Source organism: Gymnoscopelus braueri, assembly GCF_963280865.1.
Source record: "Gymnoscopelus braueri genome assembly, chromosome: 5".
Classification (NCBI taxonomy): Eukaryota; Metazoa; Chordata; class Actinopteri; order Myctophiformes; family Myctophidae; genus Gymnoscopelus; species Gymnoscopelus braueri.
In genome coordinates, this window is record NC_137606.1 from 41495797 (window position 1) to 41522397 (window position 26601).

General features: G+C 40.1%; 1 protein-coding gene across 2 annotated transcripts; it reads left to right on the plus strand.

Annotated features, from left to right (window-relative positions):
* Window positions 1-1548: 1548 nt before the first annotated feature.
* rcbtb2 (regulator of chromosome condensation (RCC1) and BTB (POZ) domain containing protein 2) lies at window positions 1549-26371 on the plus strand. Of its 2 annotated transcripts, XM_080428416.1 has the most exons (13): window positions 1549-1754; window positions 2576-2743; window positions 5533-5683; window positions 6465-6631; window positions 7431-7589; window positions 7990-8097; window positions 8973-9115; window positions 11574-11764; window positions 13478-13604; window positions 16775-16914; window positions 17734-17864; window positions 20227-22528; window positions 22953-26371. In XM_080428416.1, exons 2-12 carry the CDS (start codon window positions 2618-2620, stop codon window positions 20365-20367), a joined length of 1584 nt encoding a protein of 527 aa, XP_080284542.1. In that variant the 5' UTR covers window positions 1549-1754; window positions 2576-2617; the 3' UTR covers window positions 20368-22528; window positions 22953-26371. The 2 variants fall into 2 exon arrangements, with proteins under 2 accessions (XP_080284542.1, XP_080284543.1); XM_080428417.1 differs by lacking the exon at window positions 22953-26371 and having other exon boundaries at window positions 20196-20325.
* Window positions 26372-26601: the final 230 nt, after the last annotated feature.

Genomic DNA, 26601 nt, shown 5'->3' on the forward strand with positions numbered 1-26601 from the left:
TATACTGTATAGGTTGGTTTGTTTACTGTTGAGAGAGAAAACAATGTTGCCCATTAAGCTAATCTGGGGACCCCCTCTGAGGGTCCCGATCCCAAGTTTGGGAACCACTGGCCTACTATAACAGTAACAACAATTTTAAATACAGATCACAAACTGTAAGTAGAACAGAAACCTAACATTAGGGAATCATCTGAATTGCTAATAGCCTAAAATGCTCAATATTGTAACGAATAGTGTAGCGTCCAGAGCTGGGATGGAGCTCTGACCTCAGTCCCAGAGGACCACAATGGAAACAAGCCTTTTTGTGTTATCCTTATAACAATCATTGTACCTCTGTATCCTACTGTTAATAAAGTATTCCATCAATCTGTTTACTCAAACTGTTTACTGTACATATTTTTTTTGTTTTTGTTTTTATGATGTTTTGCATAGTAGTGTATATCTGTCTGTCATTAAATGTCTCTATGAATTGAGTACAAAGGACCCCAATGGAAACAAGTCATCTTTCTTGGGTTTTAAATACTCTTAGCTGACCTTGCATTATACTTTCATGTTTTTTTTGCAAACTGCTAATAATTCAATCAATCAAAAAACCATGCTGGCCGTAACACACCTCCATCCCTGCATTCAACAAGCTACATAAGGAAGGGGGAGCTGTCACTCAGACTCCAAGTGACCAATGGAGAGGTGTCTTACATCTATCAGCGTAGGACCCGCCTTCTGAACTTTAACCCCTCACACAAACAAATCCAAGAGAGAGAAAAAAAAATCGAGACCAAAGACATAGGTTTTGAGAGAGAAGGCATTTTGCAATCAGAAAAAAACAACTTTCATTCGCAAATGAGGGAAAAAAAACATTAAAAACATTTTATTTAGCACAACACATTTTATTACCCAAACATTTTACTAAGTATTTTGTTTTATGTAGTTTAAACAGTTTTTCCTTATTTTTTTACTCTTGAATTTTAAAAGTTTTGTTCTCAATTATTTTTTATTTTCTTTCAAATCTTATATTTTTTTGCTTGCAAATATATTTTTTTGATTGCGTTTTTAATTTGTTTTAATTAAAAATATTTTTTTGTTCTGTTTATAATTTCCTTTGCTTACAAATTATTATTTGTAAGCAAATTCAAAACTATTTTCATTCAAAACTATTCTTTGCTCTGTTTATATTTTTTCTCTCTCAAATGTTTTTCTTTTGTTTGGTTAATAAAGACACAAATGTAACTCCATAGTTTTGTAGCAATTTGAAGCAATTGCAGAAATATTAGACCTTAATTGTCAAATGTTTAAGCATGTTCTAATCATGTATAGGCCTTTACTATACTTAAAATCATTTTTGGAAAAAATATAGCCAATTTAACACCGATGTGCCCATGGTGCCCACCAATCCTGTTACCTTAATCTAGAATCTAGATTTTTCAAGGAAGAAGCTGAAACTTCCCAGCTTCAAGAGTGTTGCCCGGGTGCGTTCAGGGCAACAATTGACAGCTGGGACGTTTCAGCTTCTCTGCCTCTCCGTTCAGGATTACAGGAAGTAAAGTAGACTGCGGCTGCTCACAAACTGTACAGGGAGAGACAAGACAGACAACCACTCAAAAACATAACAAGATGTCTCTGCTGTGTCACAACCATAAAAACAACACTGCTGGATCATAAAGACGATGCCATCAACGCACTTGATTCGTTGAGATGTCAGCGGGAGATCTGCAAACACGTCGCTAGCAGCTTTTGAAGCTAGTAGGAGGAACGAGGTAAACATTTAGAAGCTAGGAGGAACAAGGTAAACAAACAGCTTTTAGAAGCTAGTATAGGAGGAACAAGGTAAACAAACCTAATGCATCATGTTTTTATAGACATAATTACTACTACTAGTTACTAGTTAACTTACAGTACAGTACATTATTTGCATGTATTATTGTTCCTTGGGTATGCTGAACGCCTGTTACTGGCATTGTTTTCCTAAGTTGTCTCACCTCACTCAGTGCTTTTTTGTGGGGTGTGTGTGTGTGTGTGCGTGTGCGTGTGCGTGTGCGTGTGTGTGAGTGACGTGTGTGTGAGAAAGAGAGAGACAGTGAGAAAGACAGAAGTAGACCAACATAATTGATTTTAATAACTGTTTACATGCTGAAGGGACATAGAATTGTCTGCACCACAGCAGAGCCGTGCACGTGAATGATGTTAAAATATCTGTCTGTAGGTAGAATGTATTCATGTTATCAGGGCCGGAATTCTGTGCCCCATGAAAAGAAGACACTGAATATTTATAGGGCCCCCCCTTAAAACGTGCATAGTTTTTTTTTTCTTACACCGTCTAAGAGATTGGCTATTTTCACTGAAGAAATTTGTTGGAAAGGGAAAAAGGACCCGGTCAATGAAGTATAGGCCTATAGGGGTTTAAGTGGATAATACTGTTGACCCCCCCCCCCCCCCATTAGCCATCACTTTTACTGCTTTATGAAGGCTCTGGCAGGCATCTGGTAAGCTGTCAGCTGTCAGATCCACAGTCTCCTCCTAAATATTTGACAGGCAATCGATCTGTTCTTTTCATTGGGCTTACTTGTGCTGTGCTCAGTTGTTGCTGTTCCTGGTCTTCCAGCAGCAGCAGAAGAAGAGCATGCTGGACATTGGCAAGTGGCCAGTGTTTGCTCTGCTTCTCCCCGAGGAGCTACGACTGATCCGCCAGGCGTGTGTGTTTGGCAGCGCTGCAAACGAAGCCCTCTATGTCACCCTTAATGATGAGGTAAGACCTGTGTGACTGTCATGAGACGGGTCGTTACACCCCAGGGGTATGTAAAACAGGTTTTTAACAGGTTTTTATCATCACTATCTACTGCAGCGGTTCCCATCCTTGATCCTTCCCTGGATCAGTGCCCACTTATCTCAAATGCGTTACTTGTGGTCAGCACCCATCGGACCCCTTAAAGGGATATTACACTTTAAAAAAACGTTGGGTCATTTTATCGTCTACTCTACACAAGCTTTTGTGAGCACCCCAGACCGTTTTTAAGTTGTTTGATTCAGTATTTAGATATTTGATATTCATTTTATCAGACACGCCCCCTTCCTATACAAACCCATTATAACTTCAAACTCTATTTTTATGGAACTCCATGTTAGAGTCATCAAAAACACCCGTCCTTGGTTCTGGTGACTCACCCTCCCATCCTAATACGCGAGGGGGGCCGTGTTTTTTCGATCTAAAAGGGGGGGGGGAATGAAAAAAATGTAATACAATAAAAAAATAATTAAAAAAAAGTCATCGAAAAAACACGGCCCCCTCACGTATTAGGAGGGCAGGGTGAGTCACCAGAACCAAGGACGGGTGTTTTTGATGAATCTAATATATTAAAAATGGTGTTTGAAGTTATAATGGGTTTGTATAGGAAGGGGGCATGTCTGTTAAAATGAATATCAAATATCTAAATACTGAATCAAGCAACTTAAAAACGGTCTGGGGGGCTCTTAAAAGCCAGTGTAGACGATAAAATGACCCAAAGTGTTTTTGAAAGTGAAATATCCCTTAACACAGCAGCCGATTGGCTGCCGTTTTAATGGGTCAGATGGGTGGGCCACATTAATTTTCAGAACGCGTTTATTTCATAAATACGATAAATCAAATCTATTGTGTTCCGGCTTGGATCAATGGAACTAACGTAGTAGTATACTTATTTATCTGTATATGAAAACAAAAAAATTAATAAACTTTTTTATAATAAAATCTTACTGTTTTACCAATTATTTGGGAGCCCACTTGCAAAATCCTCACAGCCTACAGGTTGAGAATTGCTGATCTACTGTATTGTACTTTCCTCTTATGAATGAATGTAGAAAGCAATCATGGCAACAGGCATCTCACTCAATGGTATTCTTGCCCCCCCCCCCCCCCCAACACAAACACAGGTATAAGCAGATCAAATGAGGCTATATTTAGTCACTGTCAGAGGCCTAATACCCGAGTGAGCCTTGTTTGTGTTCCGCAGGAAGCTGTAATAGAAGCGTCCTTACTCCGCTACTTCCTTTACAACAGTGGTTCTCAACCTGTAGTTCGGGACCCCCAGAGGGTCCTCCCGACATGACTTTGGGGGGGGTCCCCAGAAGTCAAGTGACAATTTAAGGACTTTTAAGACCTTTTTGATTAAAAAAAAGAGAGAGAAATTAAATGAAAAAAGACCATTACTGCATCAAAAGTTGTTGGCTATTTTCACAATATTTAATGGCAATGCCTCAACTCCTACAATTCCAAATGCTTGTCAGGGTGGGGGGTCCGCAGTTCAAATATGATTATTTCGAGTATTTATTGTGGGTCAGGAAAACAATCCATTCTGGTCAGTGGAGTGGAGCAGTCTGTTTTGTCCAGCTCGCTTTAGCTGTAGCGCTACATGAGAAACCTAATGATGAAGCGAACAATAAAGCACGTACATCTACGCACTAAAGTACCAGGTGCTGGGCAGAGGTCAGAGTCCCAAAACAAAAACTTTGGAACATGATCCACTGTGCGAACTGTATAGTTTTTGAACCCTAATGATGAAAACATAATATTGCAATTTGGGGGGGCTGAATATTGTGATTAGAAGTAGTAGTATGTAATTGCAAAGGTGGAATGTTTCTTTAAATACATAATTATAATCGAGGGGAATTACATTAACGAGCCTGTTAACGAACAGCTTTCCTCTTGAGCATCAGCACCTTTCCTTGTCTCCCCATCCCTTGTCTATTAAATACTGCTATGCATCCAGACAATTAGTTTTTCCATTTAGCAGACGTTCTTTATACAAACTCAACATGGAAACACAATATGCATCTCCATTATCCCACAGCCAGTGATTTTAATGTGTGAGCTTAAATTCAAAACTGAGGTGAGGCTCTGGAATGGCTATCCTACAGGTATTTATTGAATAGTTTCCCCAATGATGTCTGTAAAATGTATAATTAGCCCCCCTTTGCCATACTGTTGCCTCCATAAATCTATATGGTTTAACCAGAGCTTCATGCTCTCTCTCGCTCTGTGTTTCCGGACAGCGTAAATTCTGCTGTCTAGGTAATTGCCCCGACGGAGAAGTCAAGTTGAGCCAGTAGTATCCCGGGTTTGGCTCAAGTGGGCTTGACTAATCTTGTTTTTACAATAAATTCTCAACAGCCATAAGCTACTGCGGCGGTCTGGAGTGCTGTCTCACTTATGTTAAATCATCCAGTAGATCCCGGTCCGTTTTTGTATTTTGTCTGCAAATTCCTCATCTTTCCTGCAGCCCCCAGGAGTTAATACCACGGCTTACAGAGCTGTCTGCCTCCTGGATAACAAAAGTAGCTTCTCAAAACACAACTCTTGAGTGCCTTTTGGTAGTGTGGTTGAGATGCTCGTCTAGTAGTCTCTTGATTGTCTTCCACCACTGCTGGCTAAGGGCTTTACGCATATGTTTTTCATTTAGACTCTCTATCTTCAATTGCCTGTGGCACTGTGTGTGTGATGTTTTGAAGCAGATTTATTGTGTTATATTAGTGGTGCTATTGATTTTTTTATTCTATTCTCAGGTCTTTGCTCTGGGTACCAACTGCAGCGGCTGCCTGGGACTTGGGGACCTTCAGAGCACCATCGAGCCACGCAGAATTGATGTGCTGTGTGGGAAAAAGATTGTGTCACTCAGCTACGGAACAGGACCCCATATGGTTATCGCTACAGCAGGTGAAATACATTTATGGTGTGCAGGATGCAATTAGCACTTCTCCAGGTCTTGTTTTTTTTTGCAATTGTTGTATAATGAGATTAGTGTTAAGCTACTTTGCATCTTGTAAACTAGCTGCTATTGTTTTTCGTTTTTTTTCTCCTTTGTTTAATTTTGTTTATCCACTGAAGCCTGGAAATGAATTAGAACATGACCCTATTTGTTCCAGTGGAACCCAATGCAGGTTCACACAACTCCCTGTGTTGGTACACTGAACCCATGGGGATACTTTTTCTCCAAAAAAATTAAGAAGATGGAGACGAGACCGGGGATTCAAACCAATGACATTTTAAAATCCTGCTTCTCAAGTCTAGTCTGCAATCCACTTCCTTGTAGTTGCAACCAAGCAGCTAGCATAAACCACCACTGTTGGTGGTCCTAATTGTTCAAGCTTTGCTTTGATTGATGGTTATCCCTGTGTCCTGATTGGTTGAGAGGGCACTCAAAACACTTTTAACATGGATCTAAATATATTAAAAGACATGATGGCTGATTTTGTAAGTGTTACTGATAATTTTTATTTAACCTTAAAATCTTTATGAAAAAATATGTTGTGCGATCTGTAAGCACAAGCTAACTCACACACGTAACTGGTAGCCTGATTACATGCTTGTTTACAACCTATTGTTCAGATGTTGAATCAGATATCAGATATTTTATATTATACATTTATGCTGTACTTGTCAAATATTAACCACAGAGTCAACATTGAAGAAGAGATTGCTCTCTGTCCCCTTGTAGATGGAGAGGTGTATGCATGGGGCCACAATGGCTACAGCCAACTGGGCAATGGGACCACCAACCACGGCTTGACCCCGGCCCTGGTCTCCACCAACCTCCTCAGCAAGAGGGTGACGGAGGTGGCCTGCGGCTCCCATCACACTATTGCACTAACAGCAGATGGAGAGGTGACCGACCGTCCAGTGACACCGCAACTAATGGAAGCATGAATAGCAGACTATATTTTACCCATTAAAACCGGGGAAGCATCTGTTTCATTTTAGATTTGAGCTACATATATATATATATATATATATATATATAGAAGAGGCTATATAGTGGCTTTTCTAGAGCAGACATGCAGCTGTGAGCTCTGGTGTGACGTCAACTCGCATTCCTTGAGTCGAGTCATCAATGCAATTGAAAAAAAAAAAAGAAAAAAAAAAAATATTTTTTTAATTTTTTATAATCTAATCGAATATTCGAATACTTTTGGGTCGAATAATTCGAATACCATAAATCACTATTCGTTAATGCCCTAGTGTGTGTGTGTGTGTGTGTGTGTGTGTGTGTGTGTGTGTGTGTGTGTGTGTGTGTGTGTGTGTGTGTGTGTGGCAACATCAGTTTTTCAGAAAAATCATTAGGATTTAGAACAGTGGTTCTCAAAAATTGCAGATCTACAAGCTTGTGCATCTGCTATTTTTGAATATTTGTGAAAAACCTTGAAAGTGTTTGAAACAATTTTTAATATGTTTTTTTCATAAATTAACGCCCTACTTGATCATACTACAGCGTCACACAAAAGCATAAAAAGTATCGGATCTGCAACGCGGCGCGAAGTTACGCGTTTTGGGCTTGTCGATCTGCTGCTTTTGAATTTTAATCCTGAAAAATTACAGTTTTTGAGGTTTCCACCCGACAGAGACGATATGAACAGGGGGGGTTTCATTCCTTGTGTGTGTGTGTGTGTGTGTGTGTGTTTTCCAGGTGTTTGCATGGGGATACAACAACTCAGGCCAGGTGGGTTCAGGGTCCACCGCCAACCAGCCCACGCCACGCCGGGTCAGCAGCTGTCTGCAGAACAAGGTGGTGGTCAACATAGCGTGCGGCCAACTGTGCTCTATGGCCGTGCTGGACAATGGAGAGGTAACCCGAGCTCATGAGCCGCTTCTTTGACAATAACAATTTACCATTTAGGCATTTTAGCAGATTCCCCTTCTGTTAACCCATGACCCAAGGCCGATTCTAAAAAGATGTCTTCTAAATCCTATGTATGTTGTGCACTGATTATACAGCGGTGTTCAAACTTTTTCATGTCAAGGACGCCCAAAATTGTGTATTTGTCCGCCGACCCCCATCTCAAAATATTTTGTTCCAATGTTTATGATTAAAAAAAAATCCATTCCATTCAAAATATTTGATATTTGATTTAGATGGGGGGGGATAAAAAAAAAAAAAATTTATTCTTTTTTTATAAACGGATAAAAATTGATTAGTTCTGTTAACTGTTGCACCTGACCTTGCATGTGCTCCATTTGACTTGCAGGCCTACGGATGGGGCTACAACTGTAACGGGCAGCTAGGCCTGGGGAACAATGGCAATCAGCAGACCCCCTGCAGGATCGCTGCCCTTCAGGGTGTCAACGTTGTCCAAGTGAGCGCCACATTATCATTTTAAACATGCAATCGACCTAACGAGTTTCCCGCATGAGAGACACATTTCTTGAAATTGCGCGTATGAGCTTCAGGCAGTTCTACTTGTCAGCTAGTAGGCGTCCTACCCAACACAACAACCATATGAGTCTGGCCAATGCCAGGCTAGTTTCCACCCGACAGACACGATATGCTAGCTATATTGTATAGCGTAACATACTCTACCATACAGATAGGTTAAAATCATGTTTTATTCATTAAAATAAGTTCCCGATTGCAGCTTTATATTATAGCAAAAATAATAGTACTACTATTTCATTAATAGTACTATGATTACAGTCCACTACCTGTTATAATAGTCCAGCTATAGCATGAATAGTTAACATTTACACAGTTTAAACACAGGGTTCCTACACAAGTATGGAAAGTCTGGAATTTGATTTGAGTAATATCCATGTCTGAATAAGTATTGGAAAAAAGAAAGCTTGGAAAAATGTTTATGTTTCCAGACTATTATCCCTATTCTGTTTTGTAAATGATAAAATTCAGAATTTCTAAGAACTTGATCAAACAAGTGTTTTTTATGGCGTTTGGAGCAGGCGGCAAAAATGTTTGCCACTGTGTGCGAGAGCACAAGCAAGGTTATCAGAACATATTTGACAACAAATATTTGTGTACAAAAATGTAGATTTTAAATTAAGTTAGTTTATTAACCACATGAATCCTGTCCCTACTCTGGGCACATTCTATATTACAATTGGCGGGGTTTGTTTATGCCAAACACGTTTTGTTATATTAGTCCTACAGATTTTGTCAAATTAACATTGTTTATTATTATGTACTGTTTATTAATATTGTTTATTGTTCACTGTACAGATTGCCTGTGGCTATGCCCACACACTGGCTCTTACAGATGAGGGGCTCGTTTACGCCTGGGGTGCCAACTCCTACGGGCAGCTGGGAACCGGTAACAAGAGTAACCAGGCTCTTCCCACCCAGATCAACACAGACAAGGAGAGGTTAGTTATGTGTGTGTGTGGCTGAAAGAATATATGACTTAAAGTAATACACCAACATGGGGATTTGGAAGTAAGGAGTTGCGGTGCATTGACCCATTCAAACCGGGAATGCATCTGTGTGACCACTTTATCCATATTTTATACTTTGGCTATTCAAAAATAGCAGCTATACATAGCGTGTATCATTGATGCTCCAACTTTTCCATGTCAAGGATCCCCAGAAGCACAGATCAGAGTTTAAAATGTTCGCTTTAAAACGTGTATATATATATATATATATATATATATATTCAAAGATTTGCACAAATTGTCCATGATATTTCAAAAATAGCAGATGTACAAGCTCACTCGGTACCGCGCTTACGCGCTATGAGCTTGTAGATCTGCTATTTTTGAGAATTCAGGTTAAGGTACGTCTGAACGGGCATTTGAATATAATGTGGTCAACAAAGTATATCGTTGCTGTCGGGCAGAATCCTCTTCTCTCAATATTTTAACTTTTTGTGTTTTTTCCCGCAAATTAACGCCCTACTTGATCATGCTACAGCGTCACACAAAAGCATCAAAAGTAGCAGATCGACAAGCTCCAAGCGTGTTTCGACTTTTGTTATTTTTGAATTTGAATCCTGCAAAGTAACAGTTACAGTTATGAGGTTTCCAGTCCGACAGAGACGATATAGGGCAGGGGTATTCAACTAGATTAGACAGGGGGACACAATTGTAAAATGACTTGATGTCGGGGGCCACAAATCCGTGTTCGATATTGAGAAAATAGGAAGTAGATATGTCAGTGTTCTGTGCACAGGTCCCTCGCATGGAAGTGTCTTTGTGAGAAGAGAATTGGAAGGTGAAGTGTTAACATGTTCGAATGAAGGAAAGGTTATGGCTTTTTTTTGTTTTTGAGCATCCGGCTGATAAGAGCAAAAGCTCTTATGATGTATTTCATTAATAGTGGAGAGTTAGACCATCATTCAGCCCAGGGCACTATTGAGGATAAATGAATCTGTAAAACCTACAAGTGGATGGAGATGTAGAAGATGGAAGATCAAACAAAACAATCAAACAAAATCCACTCAAAACTAACCAATTGAAAGCCACTCAAAACTCAGAAATAGCTACAAATGGATGCCATGTGATGGATGAAATGGACTCATCTGTTGTGCTTTTTTATGTTGATATGCCACTGAAATGTAGTGATATAGCTACCTGAAAAAACTGCTGAACTACTTGAAAGATACATTATTCAGAAAGTAGAGAGAAGTAGACAACATTTCTGGCTGTTTGGTTTCATTGTACCCATGAAAAGGTTTTTAATACTTTTACTTTTGATACTTGTACTTTTACCTTTGATACTTAAATACATCGTAACACTTTTTCTTAAGTACATACGATGAGCTACCTGAACACTTTACAAGTGATTTTCTCAGGGGTGAGATTAGGGATGGCCAAATGGAGACATTTTATTAACCGTTTACCGTTAGGCCTTACCGATTAATTAATCGATAACCGTTAAGAAAAAAAAAAGTGTTAAGTGTTTTTTTTGTTTTTTTTTGTGCCAAAATACATTTTATTTCAAAGGGCCAAGTCTACACAGTTTGTTTAGTGTCTCCAGCAGAGTTTCTAGTGTCTCTATCTCTCTCTGGAAGAGGTTGCACATGAACTCTGCAGCCGCTCTGAGGCGCTCCACACAAACAATACCAATACAAAGACGAGGAAGAAGAAGAAAACGATTAATCGCTAGTCGCTAGTATTAATCGGTGGCCGATTTCTTAACGGTTAACGGTTATCGGTTGGCCATCCATAGGTAAGATACAGTATGTACCTTTGCACCAAAAAATAAATAAAATAATAGCATAATAAGTGAACCCTTTAACCAACCAGTTACAAATTCCTCAACGGTCTCGTTTAACTATGAATATTTTTTTTCATGTGTGTTGTCACGGTCTTGTGGCCCCCAACTTCAAGTAATTTGTGGCCCCCTGCCTAATCTAGCTACCCCAGATGTGCTACAACAACACGCAGCACAGCAGATCTACAGTAGTATATTAGGAAACATACCGCCCAGAGTGGTGGATGGTCTCCACAATTTACTCACCAAAGATTACATACACCCGCATTTGGGTTGTAGCAGTGTCTTGACTGCAAATGCAGTCAAGACACTGTAATTAACCTGAGTGACCCTGAGTGAGTCCCAAACCATTCTAAACAGTAGCCTACATTTTATTCTTATTGGGCTATTGGTTGGTTAACTATTAACGAGCTTCGGTTAGCGGTTATGAAAAACATTGAAAATAGTCATTCTGTACAACCATCTAATAATAATTTTGTACATCTATTTTTACATTGTAATGTGGAATGTGTTCCAGGGGCCACAAGAAAGCTCAGCTGGGGCCGGATTTGGCCCGCGGGCCGCCAGTTGAATATCACTGAGGGTTTAATGGATGTTTATTTGTTCCAGGATGGTGGAGGTGGCTGCCTGTCACACCAGCCACACATCTGCTGCTAAGACCCAGAGCGGACAGGTTCTGATGTGGGGTCAGTGTCGGGGCCAGGCCGTGGCCAGCCCGCACCTCACCCACTTCAGCAGCACTGACGACGTGTTCGCCTGCTTCGCCACGCCAGCTGTCACCTGGCACCTGCTCACCGTGGGTAAGAGTGGCATGGTGTGTCCACTGTCCAGTTCAGCATCCTTTGCTGATGATTCTCACCAGTGGTTCTAAAACAATCTGGATTTCAAGGACCCCCAGTTTGTTATGCATTAGGCCAGTGGGTTTCAGCCCTTTTCATACCAAGGTCCGTTATTTATTTGGCATTTGAGCCACGGACCACCATTTGCTGAGATTTAGCCTCTCAGACCCAAAACGTAGGATATTTTGTTGTCGTTGGATAAGATTTTGTCCACAATTCCATGCTGTATTGATGTGGTTCCATAGGAGAGATAACAGGCAAACGTTGATCAAAATATCAATTCTTTAATTAAGTAATGCAGATGTTTAACAATAATTTAACTCTTGAGAGCATAAAATGAAATGGTTTCATTTTACACTCTCAAGGTTAAAGATCTATAAGGGTCCATTTGGTTACCAACTCTCCATCATGGGGACCACCTGGAACCCCCTCAAGGACCACTGGTGGTCCCCGGACCACTGGTTATAAACCACTGCATTAGGCCACAGGCCCCCACAACTCTCAGAGTTACAGACAGAACCACTGGATTCACATATTTAAAGCAAAATTACACTTTGTTAGAGCTTTGTGTTGTGTAGTTACCGATACGTTATGATTCAACTCCAAATATTAGTTGTATATCTTCACTGATTATGAAATATAATTCAAAATGGGCCGTCAAACAGGTCTGAAAGTCACTCTTTTAGCAAAAAGAAAAACGCAAACAAAGCTAAATCTGCCAATGTATAACATTTCAATACAATACATTAGATAATTAAAAACATCAACATGAAGTATTGTTCTTTTAAATGCTGTGTCTTGTAATATTGTATATTGCAGAAATCCAGTGTTCCAGGGGGTACCGGGGCGTGATAGGTGCAGAGTGGGGATTTTTTTCAAATGGAAAAACAAAACAAAAGGACAAAACTATTAAATGTCCATGGCGCTAAAACAAACCCACAGTTATGGTATCCTTCTGGAATGGGTATTATATAACCTGCTCATGGGAAATCACTGAGTCAGATAATCGTTTCCAGTCAAAGTAAGTCTTCTGGATTGTGTGTTTCTAATGGTATAATGGTTTCCAACAAAGCCTCAGAGGATTCCACTAATTACTTTCTCCCTCTCTGCTTGAAGATGTGCTAATTGGTGAAATAACCTGATAGTGTTTTGCATTTATTCTGCTCCGTGGTACATCATGCGTCTCATTTGCAATCCTCACAAAAATTGGAGTATTTCCAATTTTCAATACTTTTACTTCTACTCCACTACATCTCAGAGGCAAATATTGTACTTTTACTCCACTACAATTATTTGAAAACTTTAGTTACTTTGCATAAATTATTATATTATAAAACATACATTAACCCCTTAGCCCTATATTGTACATAGGCTATTTGAAAATAGCCGATCTACAATCTCACAACGCGTCGCAATGCGTCAAAATATCGCTTGTAGATCTACTATTTTCAAACATTTTAGTACTTTCACTTTTGGGACTTTAAGTACTTTTACCCAAGTAATTTTTTTATTCCGGACTTTTACTTAAGTAACAGAGTACTTATACATTGCAGTATTGATACTTTTACTTCAGTAAAAAACAGTACTTTTTCCACCACTGAAAAAGATTTTTCATAGATTTTTGTTTCACTTTTTTGTATTTTTTATGAAGATGCTTTCTTCTCTGTGTGGCAGATGGAGATGACTATCTGACCGTGGCTCAGTCTCTAAAGAGGGAATTCGACAGCCCAGAGATTTCAGACTTGAAGTTCCTGGTTGACGGGAAATGCATCCATGTTCACAAAGCCCTGCTCAAAATCAGGTACACACACCATGACACTGAGGTAGCCAATTAATTTTACCCCTTTTTTCTCCCAATTTAGTCGTTGTGCCAATTAACCCTCCCCATACACTTTTGTGTTGCCACTAATGTTGTTGTACCCTACTGTAGCGGTTCTCAAAGTGGGGTCCGGGGACCCCCAAGGGTCCTTGAGGGGGTTCTAGGTGGTCCCCAGCAAAATAAGTTAAGCATTACAATCATTTATCTATATTTTATTCTTTGACTATACAAAAATAGCAGATATACAAGCTACAATCTGCTATTTTTGAATTATTTTGACAATTTTTATTTAAAAAAATTGAAAGTTTTGAATAATTTAGATTTCTTTTTACACAAATCTTCTCTCATTCAGATGGGGGTCCGCTGCCAAATACATATTCATTTTTGTCTAATAATGACATCATCAATGGGGATTCCAAGCTAATAGAAAAACCTAGTGCCTCTCTCTTTCTGGGAAGTTAGCAAGTTGAAATGGAAGCCATTGTTCATGCATAAAAGGACATTTTGTTTGAATTTATAAAACCTGCCTTACCGATGATGTCACTGGTAGGCAGGTTTCTGAACTGTCCACAGTCGTCCTCTGAGACACACAGTACGTAGTGAGTAGACAAAATGGAGATATCTTTATTAATGAGCATTGGTGAGGAGTGGACCAATTAAATGATTGTTGAAAATGGATGAAGTGGTCCTTTTAACCACTTAGACCAGGGGTAGGCAACCTGCTGCTCTAGAGCCGCATGTGGTTCTTGGGCCCTCTGCCGTGGCTCCCAGTTGCTTGGGCAAAGAAGTATGCAAAGGAATAAGAGGTTTTCTTTCTGTTTTTTTTTTACTTTAGGCATAAAGTTAAGTTATTAAAGTAAAGTTATTAGTAAAGAAAACGTGTTGCCCATACACCAGATAAAAATAAGAAACTAATCATTTGAAGGAAAATAAAGAATTTATTAATGCTTGGTTTGTTTGCTTTCACCACCAACGTTGCTGGCTTACTGGTATACTTGATCTGCTTTGAGAAATTAGCAAACAATACAAAAAAAAGTTATATTGAAACACCAGAAAAAGCACATCTTTAGGGCCAAAAATGGCTCTTTTGATAATAAAGGTTGCCTACCCCTGACTTAGACCCTAGCATAGTATTCTGGTATTTGTAACTCAAATCTTGTTGCTTCTGGGGATTCTACAACAGTTTTTTGGAGAAAAAAAAAAGTATGTTGCTATATATCAGTGGTGATCAAACTTTTTCATGTCAAGGACCTCCCAAAATGATATGTATTCAGCCACGGACCCCCATCTGAACATATTTTGTTCCAGCCCCCCCCCCCCCAGAAGCAAAGATTTGAGTTACAAATGTACGCTTTAAAATAAATATTTATATTTGAAGATTTGCAAAAAAAATAACGTTTTTTGAATAGCCAAAGTATAAAATAATGGTTAAAGTGGTCACACAGATGCGTTCCCGGTTTTAATGGGTGAAGTGGTTAAGGGCCCATGGTTTGGGTGTTATGGCCACCCTACCCTTTCCTGTTGATGTCACAAGGATGCGGTGACAGGGCTATAGTTTCCCCTTTTTTTCTTTTTATAACACACATGGCTCGCGAGTCGCGCCGCGTCCGCATTCTACTGCTGCTAGGAGGAAGGAGTCTCACTGTCTGCAGACACCGGCTCAGTCCACGTCCAAACACACATAAACACGATCCGCTTGATCGTCTTTGATCTGGTCAGACAATTAATGATCAGCAGAGATGGAGAATTAAATAATCCTTCTTTTTACAGCGTGCCAGAGAAAAATAAACAGCGGCACACACTGGGTCGGCCAACAACAGCATTTTAACCATCCGTACAAACCTGTTCATTTGCTACTGATCACAGAGCCATCACTGTATCTTAGAACTATTTTCCGGGGTCGATGAACACCAGTGTATCACTATTCACTACGCATTCATAATTATTGCATTTGTCAATATAGTAACTTCACTGGATATGGTGTAACAAGGACCTCATACAGTATATCAATTATAAGACAATTCCATTAATTGATAAATGCCCCTGTACTGTCTAGACTAGAGCTTGCAGATGTATTTTCATGAAACAATGTTTTGACATTTGTGACGCCCCCCTGTTGTGCATTGGCACATATTTTTTTTGCAAACTACAAGTTTCTAGAGTTCACAGAGAACTGTGTGATAAACAGTGGTGGAAAAAGTACTCAGATATTTTACCTACGTAAAAGTAGCAATACCACAGTGTAGGAATACTCTGTTACAAGTAAAAGGCATGTGTTCAAAATGTTACTTGAGTAAAAGTATTGGCATCAAAATGTACTTAAAGTATCAAAAGTAAAAGTACCAAAATGTTTGAAAATAGCAGATCTACAAGCTCACAACGCGTCGCGATGCGTTGTGAGCTTGTAGATCGGCTATTTTCAAATAGCCTATGCATAAAATAAGGCTAAAGTGGTTAATGTGTTTCATAATATAATAATTTAATCTGCAAGTAACTAAAGTTTTCAAATAATTAGTAAGTATTGGAAATACTCCAGTAAAGTAAAAGTACCTCAAAATTGTACGTAAGTACAGTACTTGAGTAAATGTACTTAGTTACTTTACAGCACTGGTGATAAACATAACTCAAAAGAGTCAACGCCTTGTTAATAAGTTGTCAGAGAAGAATGATCACGCTCGTTCAAGATGCATAGAGGGACATCTCTGAACGCAATGTGTCGAATTTATGAAGCAGATATAGCTGGTGGGGGGCAGGCTTTATTTACCCTCCCTCCGGAAATCTCATTTCCATTTGATTTCAGGAAGGAGTTTGGCATGAGGGCTTGTTTGGCTTTTTTTTCGTCGTCCACCAAGTGGACGAGCCTATCGGCGTCCTTAGCCTGGTAAAGCCCCTCCTCGCTCATCGTTCTGTGATTGAGCCAGCCCACAGCCAAAAACACACATAGGTTCTCATGCCAGACTCCTTCCTGAAATCAAATGGAAATGAGATTTCCGGAGGGAGGGGCTTTACCAGGCTAGGCTTTATTATCTACACCTCCTGGCTACAGTTGGCATGTCCAATGAAGGAGCCAGTGAATGTTACTTACAAATGGATGTGATGTTATATTAATATCAATATAACCTCCTCAGAGTCTCCCTTGATATGTGTTTCAGGTGTGAGCATTTCCGTGCACTGCTGAATGAGAGCGATGAGGAATCCATAGAGATCCACCAGTTCTCCTACCTGGTGTACAGAGCCTTCCTAGAATACTTGTACACTGACAGCATCAGCCTGCCACCAGAGGACGCTATAGGTAACCTCGACCATATACATACTATACTGTATGTTCTCAACCTTTAGTCACAGTTTGATATGCATTAGGCCAAGGACCCCCATTCGATCCAATTTGTTTTCTCTGGGTAAAATTCCAAAATGGCCAATATGGTCTATAGGACGCTATAGGTAAGTTCAGCCACCAGAGGACGCTATAGGCAAGCTCAGCCAGGGACTTGAGACTACATGCAGCCAGTTGTAGGCACACTGCTGGAAACTACATTACACTTTTTCTCAGACACCCTCGCTTAACATTTGACCTAAAAATATTTATCATGCTAAAATGCTATGACAGATATATGCAAATATCCTCAACATCGTCGCTGTGGGTCGGAAAACCTCAAGTCCCAAAAATGAACCTGTGTTTGTAGTTATTATTTTATTTTATTTAAGCTGTGTGACACTATAGTATGACAAAGTAGTAGGGCATTAGAAAAGTTGAAATATTGAGATACAACGTTTCTTTTTTCCCCTTTTTTTTCTCCACTATTCATCACCACATTTGGAACATAGTTTATCGTTGCTGTCGGGCAGAAACCTCTTATCTCCATATTCTAACTTTTGGTGTTTTTTCGCAAATGAACGCCCTACTTGATCATACTACAGCGTCACACAAAAGCATCTATAGTAGCAGATCCACGAGCTTGTAGATCTGCTAATTTTGCTGTTTTTGAATTTGAATCCTGAAAAGTAACCGCTATTGGAAATATGAGGTTTCCACCCGACAGAGACTTTATAACAATAATGTACGGATGCTGTTTGTGAGCGTTGTGGCTTGGTTGTTGTGGGCTGTGTGCAGGGCTGCTGGATCTGGCCACGTACTACCGAGAGAGCAGGCTGAAGAGGCTGTGTCAGGAGACCATCAAGAGAGGCATCTCTGAGGAGAACGCCATCACTCTGCTCTCTGCCGCTGTCAAGTACGAGGCGCGGGTGAGTCACTCTGTTGTTTCCCACACGCACGCCACGCCGCAGTCAACAGCGCCACGGATGGAAGCGCCTTTGTCACCGTGATACGATGGAACTTAATTGCTCCCCGAGGGGCTGAGTCGGCTAGTTTCAGCAGCCACTAATTTAAGCGTGTGTGTGTGTGTGTGTGTGTGTGTGTGTGTGTGTGTGTGTGTGTGTGTGTGTGTGTGTGTGTGTGTGTGTGTGTGTGTGTGTGTGTGTGTGTGTGTGTGTGTGTGTGTGTGTGTGTGTGTGTGTGTGTGTGTGTGTGTGTGTGTGTGTGTGTGTGTGTGTGTGTGTGTGTGTGTGTGTGTGTGTGTGAGTGACCCCAAGGGAAGATATGGCAGTTGACCAATCAGCACAAGCTTTGATGCTCAGTCCTTTTATTACTCCCCTCGCCCATGGAAAATGAAGGCTGGGTATCTGATAAATATATATCTGTGCCATTGAAAATGTATGCTCAATAATAATAATCCCTCTAAATAGCGCGAAATCAGACATGGTCGCATCCAAACCTGGTTCCATTTCATTTTATGTTCAAGCAAATTAAGCTTTCAGCGTGTAGGCTGTCACATTTCTGTAGCTTAAAATATTTACTTACAAAAGCAGCACAGAAAAATAATACCCTCACATGAAGGTGTTTTTAATATTATTGACAGTATACAAAACAGAGTATCAAACTCCATCCACTCCTCAGACAGTACCAACAAAATAACATATTATACTGTATAAAATGTCAATATGGACCCTTGAAGAGGGCATACAATTTACAATTGTAAATTTGAAAATAAGTTGGTAGTGGTACTGAGGATGAGTGTGAATTCTTCTAATAAGTTTATGCCAAATTTCTTCTGGGAATGATTCATGTAAGTCTTCTTCCCACCTACTCCTAATTATGTAATTCTATAAGCTCATATATTCTTTGAGTTTACATAAAAAATGGAGTCTAATAGAGAAATGGGGCGATGAGAGAAACGTTTAAATTAGGAGGCTACAAAGCTCCGTAATTGGTATGTGAAGAAATGTGCTCTGGCGATACATTTGCTCACCAGTTGTGGCAGCAGAGTAGAGGTGTTAAACGTTTGATAGAAAATGAGGGTCCGCTTTCGAGGTGATGACAGTATGCACCTGTTTTCACTTGGACTTGATAACATCATGCACTACTTAAACCTCACTTCCTGTTGTCTTGACTCAACGCTGAGGAAGACCGATTAGGTTGAAATGCGGCTGGGTGAGGCATAATGAATCTATGTGAAAAGGACATTCATTGAGTGCTGGCTGTTTTAAGTGTACCCGCTCCCCCCAACAAACATGTGTATTTTTTAACTGCAACCCTGGTTGTGTCTCAAACTGGTTGTAGAGGTGGCAGTGGCTCCGTAGGTAGAGTGGCTGACTGGAAATTGGAATATCCCCAGTTTGATACTTGGCTCCTCCAGACTTTGTGTCGAAGTGTCCTCGAGCAAGACACTTAACCCCTAACTGCTCCCCCATGCGCTCACCTGAGCAGTAAACTCACTGCGGGGGTCAAATGCAGAAAAGTAATTTCCCCTCGGGAGGGGAAAACCTTTATTTATTTATAGGTAGTGATCTCTGCTCAGGGAGTCAGACATTTTATAGGGTGCCCCAGTGCCAAAATCATTCCAGTAAACGTTCCTGCGGACTGGAAGTTCAACCCCCTAGAAAATTCCCAGAGAGCATCTTTGATCCCTATGCTTTGTAGCCTTCCTGACTGTGACAACTGCAATCCTGAAATTCTGCTAGTGCACTCATTTAACCACTTAAACCCCAACATCCGTATTGTGCTGCGTCGCGTTGTGAGCTTGTCGATCGGCCTTTTTTTGGCGAAAGCTTTCCCCACAATAACAGAAAGCAGAAAGGTCACTACCATATGGGGTTGAAGTGGTTAAAGGTTCTGAGCATTAACATACCAGCTGCACAGAGCTTGCACTCGATTTCAAATGAGCCTGTGACCTGGTATGAGTGCACCCCTACTTTCTGAAAGCGGAAAACCTGAAATTAATTCAAAGATGTATCGTTACAGCTGTATGTTCAGCAGATTATACTTTGAGGTATCCAGCTGATAGATTGTTGATAATGTCAGTTGCTGCCTGGAAAATCCTGTCACACGGGATCAACCCTCAAAGTCTAAAAGTCCAGTGAACCAGTAATAAACTAATCAGCACCTGAAATCCAATTCACTTCATGGTGACTCACTACTACCTACTGACCTAGCGACCAGTTCGAGACACAACCCCGTTGTCTTTGAGTGCTGTTTCCTACGGGCCAATGCTACTCTCTGTTGTACTCCGTCCTCAGCATTGACCAGTCCAGCCCTCTTCATTTTTAGGACCTGGAGGATTTCTGTTTCAAGTTTTGTGTCAACCACCTGACGGCGGTCACCCAGACGCAGGCTTTCGCCGACATGGACCACGAGCTGCTTAAGAACTTCATCAGTAAAGCTAGCCGCTACGGCGCCTTCAGAAATTGACTGTAGCAGTGGCGCCCGGGGGGGCGATCAGACACGACACGGGAGGGGATGGGAACAAAGCAGAGAACCGACCCTACATCTAAAGACTATAACATCCAGCGATTCGACACCATGAAGCCTGGCTTTTGGTGATCTGAGCATGGACATGTTGTTTGGGTACAGATACAGGGTTACACCACCAGATGAAAGCGCAGAACGATGACCCCTGATACTGTGTACTTGGTTGCTCACCGATGTGGCGCACTGAAAATAACATGTCTACAAGCCAAGTTAGTTGTTACTGTGGAGAGCTTGATGCTTGTGAGAGCTACAGGCGGCAGACAGCCAAGACTGTAAACAAAGACAAACAAAGCGTTAAATATGAGAAGAAATGGAGAAGACTACTGCTGGCCTTCATCTCATCTCACAAGAGTGTTTATCAAAAGGATTTTTAATGTCAACAACGTGCTGCGATGCGTTGTGAGCTTGTAGATTGGCTATTGTCGGTGCACGGCATCGGCGTGCGGATAAGTATAACTCGCCCTTAAAGATATGGAAGCAACACTCCTATCCTTCTGTTGCTCTAGTCATGAATGGAAGAATGGGTCTTCCAAGATCAGTCAGATGTCACTGAAAACCACGTATTGAGCTTTACGCATCGGAGGGAAGAGGAGTCTAAAGAGGCTTGGCCCATTCCACATTACAAAGCAGCAACGATATTCATATTTGATAAGCTACAGGGTTCCCACTTCCCACGGTCTCATGAAAATCCTGGAAAAGATAATGGATTTTTTTATGGGATTTTCCAGGCCTAGAAAAGTTTGGGAAGGTGTACATAATGATCTATGATATTTTGCTAAAGTGTTTTTTAATTTTAACACATTGATTGCCAAGATATTAAACATAATTTTCTATCCCGTGCCGGCGTATAATTACCTAAATCCGATGATATTTGAAACTCCGTGGAACCGACATTGTGTTAAAAAAAACACGAAAAAAAAGGTTCCTGTGATTAGGCGGAAGGATCTGTGGTTTTCAATTTTAAAAAAATAAACTGAATTACAGCCGTTTTTCTGAAAATCCTGTTTTTTGGAATGATGTCACATCCGCATTTTTCTTCTCTGAGAGACGATCGATCATTCCAAAGCTGTGTTAGGTCGCCCCTTGTGGAATTTCCCCCCAAAAATGAAAGAACACATATATTCGATCTAGGCATATCAAGCGATGGATTTTAAAGAATGCATTAATTCGATCTTGGCAATCAATGTGTTAAACAGATCGAGAGTAATCACAGTTACTGTTATTCATTAGCATTCATTCTTTTTTATGTCTACTTAAATGTACTGAGCCAAGATAGTTCTGATTCGTCTCATGATTTAATTCCCACTTGTCTTCCTAAAATAGCAGTTTTTTAATCCGTGTCATGGTGGACCTGTGAGGGAGGCTTTATCTACGTAGATACCACTAGGTACTGCTAGATCCTCGTTACAAATGGCCTGAGAGTTTTAAATAAATCTCAAGGTTAATTTTACAGTATCAGATGGATTTGTTATTCAAGGTGTAGCCAATATGTGTCCATTATTAAAGCAGTTGTGAGTTATAAATGCAGAACCTTGGCTAAAAAGCTATGGAAGAATCATGGAAACCTTGTTGTTTCATTGGAGTGTTAACTTTGCAAGCACTAAATGTAAAACTTGGAATGTCATTGGAGTGGGAACCTTGCTAGCATGAAATGCTTATGTGGCTTATTTCTCACACGAACACATTACACATAATCACAGAACTTTGTTGAAATCTAACCACCACACAAAGACCTCAAAGCCAAAAATCCAGCTTTTGACATGAAATATAGTTGTTGTTGTCATTGGAGCGTGTTTATGTCTGTGAATGATCTCTCACGCATACATATTTACGCATGATGACAAAACTCGGATGAAATCGGACCATAATCCCTCAAAGCCAAAAATCCGGATTTTGACATAAAATGTTGTTGTCATTGCTTTTTATAAGCTACAGCAACATCTGACTGATTTTGATATAGTAGATATTAAGTCTTTGAATCATTCAGTGTTTGACTGTTTAGTTTCCAGAAATATTAAAGCTTGAATAGTCTCACGAATATTGGGATGCCGGAACTTTTCTGAACACGTTTCGTTGCCCTGTACATGTAGACACAGTAGGGGTGTGCCGATACACTAATTTCACGAAACGATACGATACGATATTGGGCTTATAACTTCGATACGATTTCGATACGATACGCACTTTTTTATTATGAAATTATATAGGGGGGAGAAAAAATGCAGCAAACAAATGCAAACAAATAATTCAGTTTTTGCATTATTCAGACATGCAAACTTGTAGCTTTTCAGCTACAATAGCCGTTTTGAATCCAAATAGGGCAATAGTGTGACACCTGACCCAAAAAAAAAACATGTTGTCACCCTTTTCACCTCGGGGCTGTTTGCATGCCTGATTATTATTATTGTAAAAAAAAAAAAAATCAAAACGATATTGTTTTTCCCAAAACGATACATATCGCCACGAAAACGTATCGCGATATATCGCGGGACGATATATCGGCACACCCCTAAGACACAGTATAGATTGCAAGACTATTTACAGCTATGAACATATAAAGCACTGTGTGGTCTAATAGTTTTACATAAGGTGAATAAATCCTACAGATACGTATATATAAATTATGTTTACAGATTGTCGCAAGGTGAACTGAGATGCTGCATACTCAAATTTAAACCCTTCCTCGGTCACTTAAACTTTCTTAAAGTGATGTTGAACTTCAATGGTTCTTATTTTTGAGAAAGTGAAATGGCTGTATTCATGGTATATTACCCTTCTAGTTCCACAAAATGCAATACATCTACAAAATAACGTGTGTAAATGAGACCAATGATGATTACGCCTTTACCACTTAAACCCGAGATATACTTGTTGAAGGGAGTCCCCCAGGGCTCGATACTGGCCCGCTAGTATTAACCTCTACACCAAATAACTTTTGGGAAAATAGCCAATCTACAGGCTTACAACGCATCACATTGCGACACGTTTTTGCAGATTGTTCACACTAGGGTTTAAGTGGTCAAGTTTAAGTAAAAGGCCTTGTCTGGCAGAATCAGCTTTTCTTTCGTTTATGTGCTAGTTTGAGATTTGTTTTGCCATGCAATGAGGGTGAATGGAACCACTCCTCCTTGGTCGCAGAGCACAGAAGTCACAGATAGATGCTAGATGGACAAATCTAGTTGGCCATACAATGTTATAAGATAGCCAACTGTACAACTCAAGTTTCTACAAAGTTCAACATCGCTTTAAAATTGTTGTACAATCGATATTAAAGTTATCAACCACTTTAAACATGGCATCCCAATTTTGGGCATGTCATTATGGGTGATGATAAATTAATAATTTAATTATAATTTTAGAAAATGTCCGATGTACAAGCTCAGAATCTTGACTTGTAGATCGGCTATTTTGGAAATAGTTTATATCCTTTTAAGTGTATTGGAGAGAAATACTGTATATTCCCTCTATCTACTGCCCTATCTAATGAATGCAAAAAGGTTACATTATATACTGTACTGTAATACATACAAGAGCTGGAGGGGGTGTTAAATGGGCTGGTCATGTTGGAGCCTTGACATTGTTCTGCCTTTATTCTCAAACACATTTTGAATTGAGAAGTAGCATTTTTGTGATCAAATCATACAAGCTGGTTCATTACTGTAGGGATATGATTCATAATGTAATTGTATTTTACATCATTTTTACTTTTGCTTGTTTGATTTTTGTTTTGTTGTTTTTTTTTAAAAACTTTTTGTCCTTCATGAATGTCCAAATAGTATTTAGCCACTTTTTTTTGTGTACCTATTTGCTTTTGCCATCCAAACTTGTTATCACTGTCTTCGATTAATGTTCACACACTGTTTAGTTACGCTGTCGTTTTTGCGCACAGTCAGCAGGCTGGCAGGAAAAGTCGCAATCAGTCCGTCATCCATTTAAGCGCAAAACATGCTCCTTCCGATGTCTGAACTTTGTGTTGGAAAGTAAGGTGAGATTACTACATTTTGACATCATTGAGAACTTCTGATCAAATTTTTTCGGACACTCCTGCACCCCCAGATGTCCTGATTGTCCGGACTAGTTCGGAAAGCCCGTCCGAAACGGAAGTCTTTTCCGACGTCATGTATAGGCCTTTACACACCTCCCATATCCACGTTTTATAATGGATATTGTTGGTATTTCGCTAGCATTAAGATGTCTCCTGGAAATCAGACTTCCCACACAAAACAGACTGCCACCGTCAATTCATTGTCACATTTACATCCTGTAGAAAGATGACAGGCACACAGGAAATTGCATCCCTTATCCCGCTGTCATCTCATCTAATTTTGTGATGAGTTATATTTTCAATTTACCTACAGTACCTAGTTTTGGTCACAATCAGTTGCCTCGCTAGTTTTTACTTTGCAATGCACTTCACGTATTAACTCCTACATTTATCTCATTTATCTCCATGCACGTACCGTAGCTGTATGTGGAATTGTGATTCACACTTTGCTGTCAACATGGACAAAATGTGTCTTATTATCCTGGGAGGATGCATTTTAACCACATGAACCCTAGCGTCCCTATTCTGGGCATGTCATTATAGGAATCACAACGTGCCCGAGGTGAGCTTGTAGACCGACTATTTTTGACGAAGACATTTGGTGTTTAGGGGGAAAAATGTACAGGAGCCAAGTACAGACCCCTGGGAAACCCTGGTTAATAAATTATATAGGGTTTAAAGGAGTAGTTCACCCAAAAATTGTATAACATTGTTTTGCAGATTCAACTTATTCATTGATTTCATAGATTCATTGACTATCATCATTGTTGTGTAAATTCAGTTTTTTGTTTGTTCATTTCAGTCATTTAACCACTTAAACCTTCAATACTTAGTTCTTGATTCACTCCTTTCCCCCCCTACACCAAACGTCTTTGCCGAAAATAGACGATCTACAAGCTCACAACGCCTCGCAGCGCGAGCCGTTGTGAGCTTGTAGATCTGCTATTTCCGGCTAATGTTCCCCTCAGAATAAGGGATTCTAGGGTTCAAGTGGTTCATGTAAAAAAAACATCCTATCACTCAAAGATTTGGCGGACCCCCTACAGTAGCTCTGAGGGCCCCTAGGGGTCCCGGACCCCGTGTTGAAGACCCCTGCTCTACTGTATGTGCAGGTGGAAATGCTATATGTTGTTCCTAATTAGATGACACATGCATACTGTCTTCATGTATTACCTGTCTGTGATGCTGCAGTGTAGGACAAACGCAACGAATGTGCTTGGAGATTTCTGTATGTTTACAAAGAGGTTCATTTGTGGTTTCACGCCCTTTGTTTACAGGATAGCGTCGTAGCCGGGGTCATCCCTATGTTCTCAGGGTCCCGTGTTCCCTAGGGTTGGGGTTTAGGCCACTGGTTCTCAAAGTCTGGTCTGGGGACCACCAGGTGTCCAAAGTGACCGTTACAGGTCTTGAACTCTCTCAGAGTTAATATAAATAAACACAGACGATTTGACAGTGTAGAATAGGGTTCCGGTATAGTTCAATGATTCTCAAACTCTTCTTATTTCAAGGATGCCTATTTGATACAATTTTTTTGTTGTGTTAATTGTTAATTTAACTGAGAATGTTAATTTAACTGAGAAGTTACAGACCCACAAGGGCCATTGGTGGTCCCCGGACCCCACATTGAGAAGCAGTGGGTTTAGGGTTTGGGTTAACATGGGGCTTAGGGAACATAGATAACACCCCCCATCCTACCCATGGTGTTTTGTATGACTGTGACTGTATTACTCTCCCTGCAGCTTGTGCTGAGTCTACAATATGACTGCTTGCCTGTTGTAATTGCCAACTTGTTGAATGCTGTCCATGTCTGGGAAGGAACCAACTGGTTCAGTTTAGAAGTGATTCCACATCATACTGTAGGCTTCTCTCCCGCTAAATCAAATGTTATATATAAAGAAACGCTTTTACTTAAACAAGCCAATTAATAAAACATTTTGAACATTTTGATAAATATGAAGTTGTCTGTGTTCTCATTGAAAATGTTGTATGTTATGTACGTTAGCCTCACATGTAGCACTGGGTGCATTTGACAGACTGAAGGCAAGTCCGAATAACAACGAGGAAATTAGATTCCTAGCCTAACCCAATTAAAATAATATAAGTAGGCACAGTGAAAGACAGTTCAACAT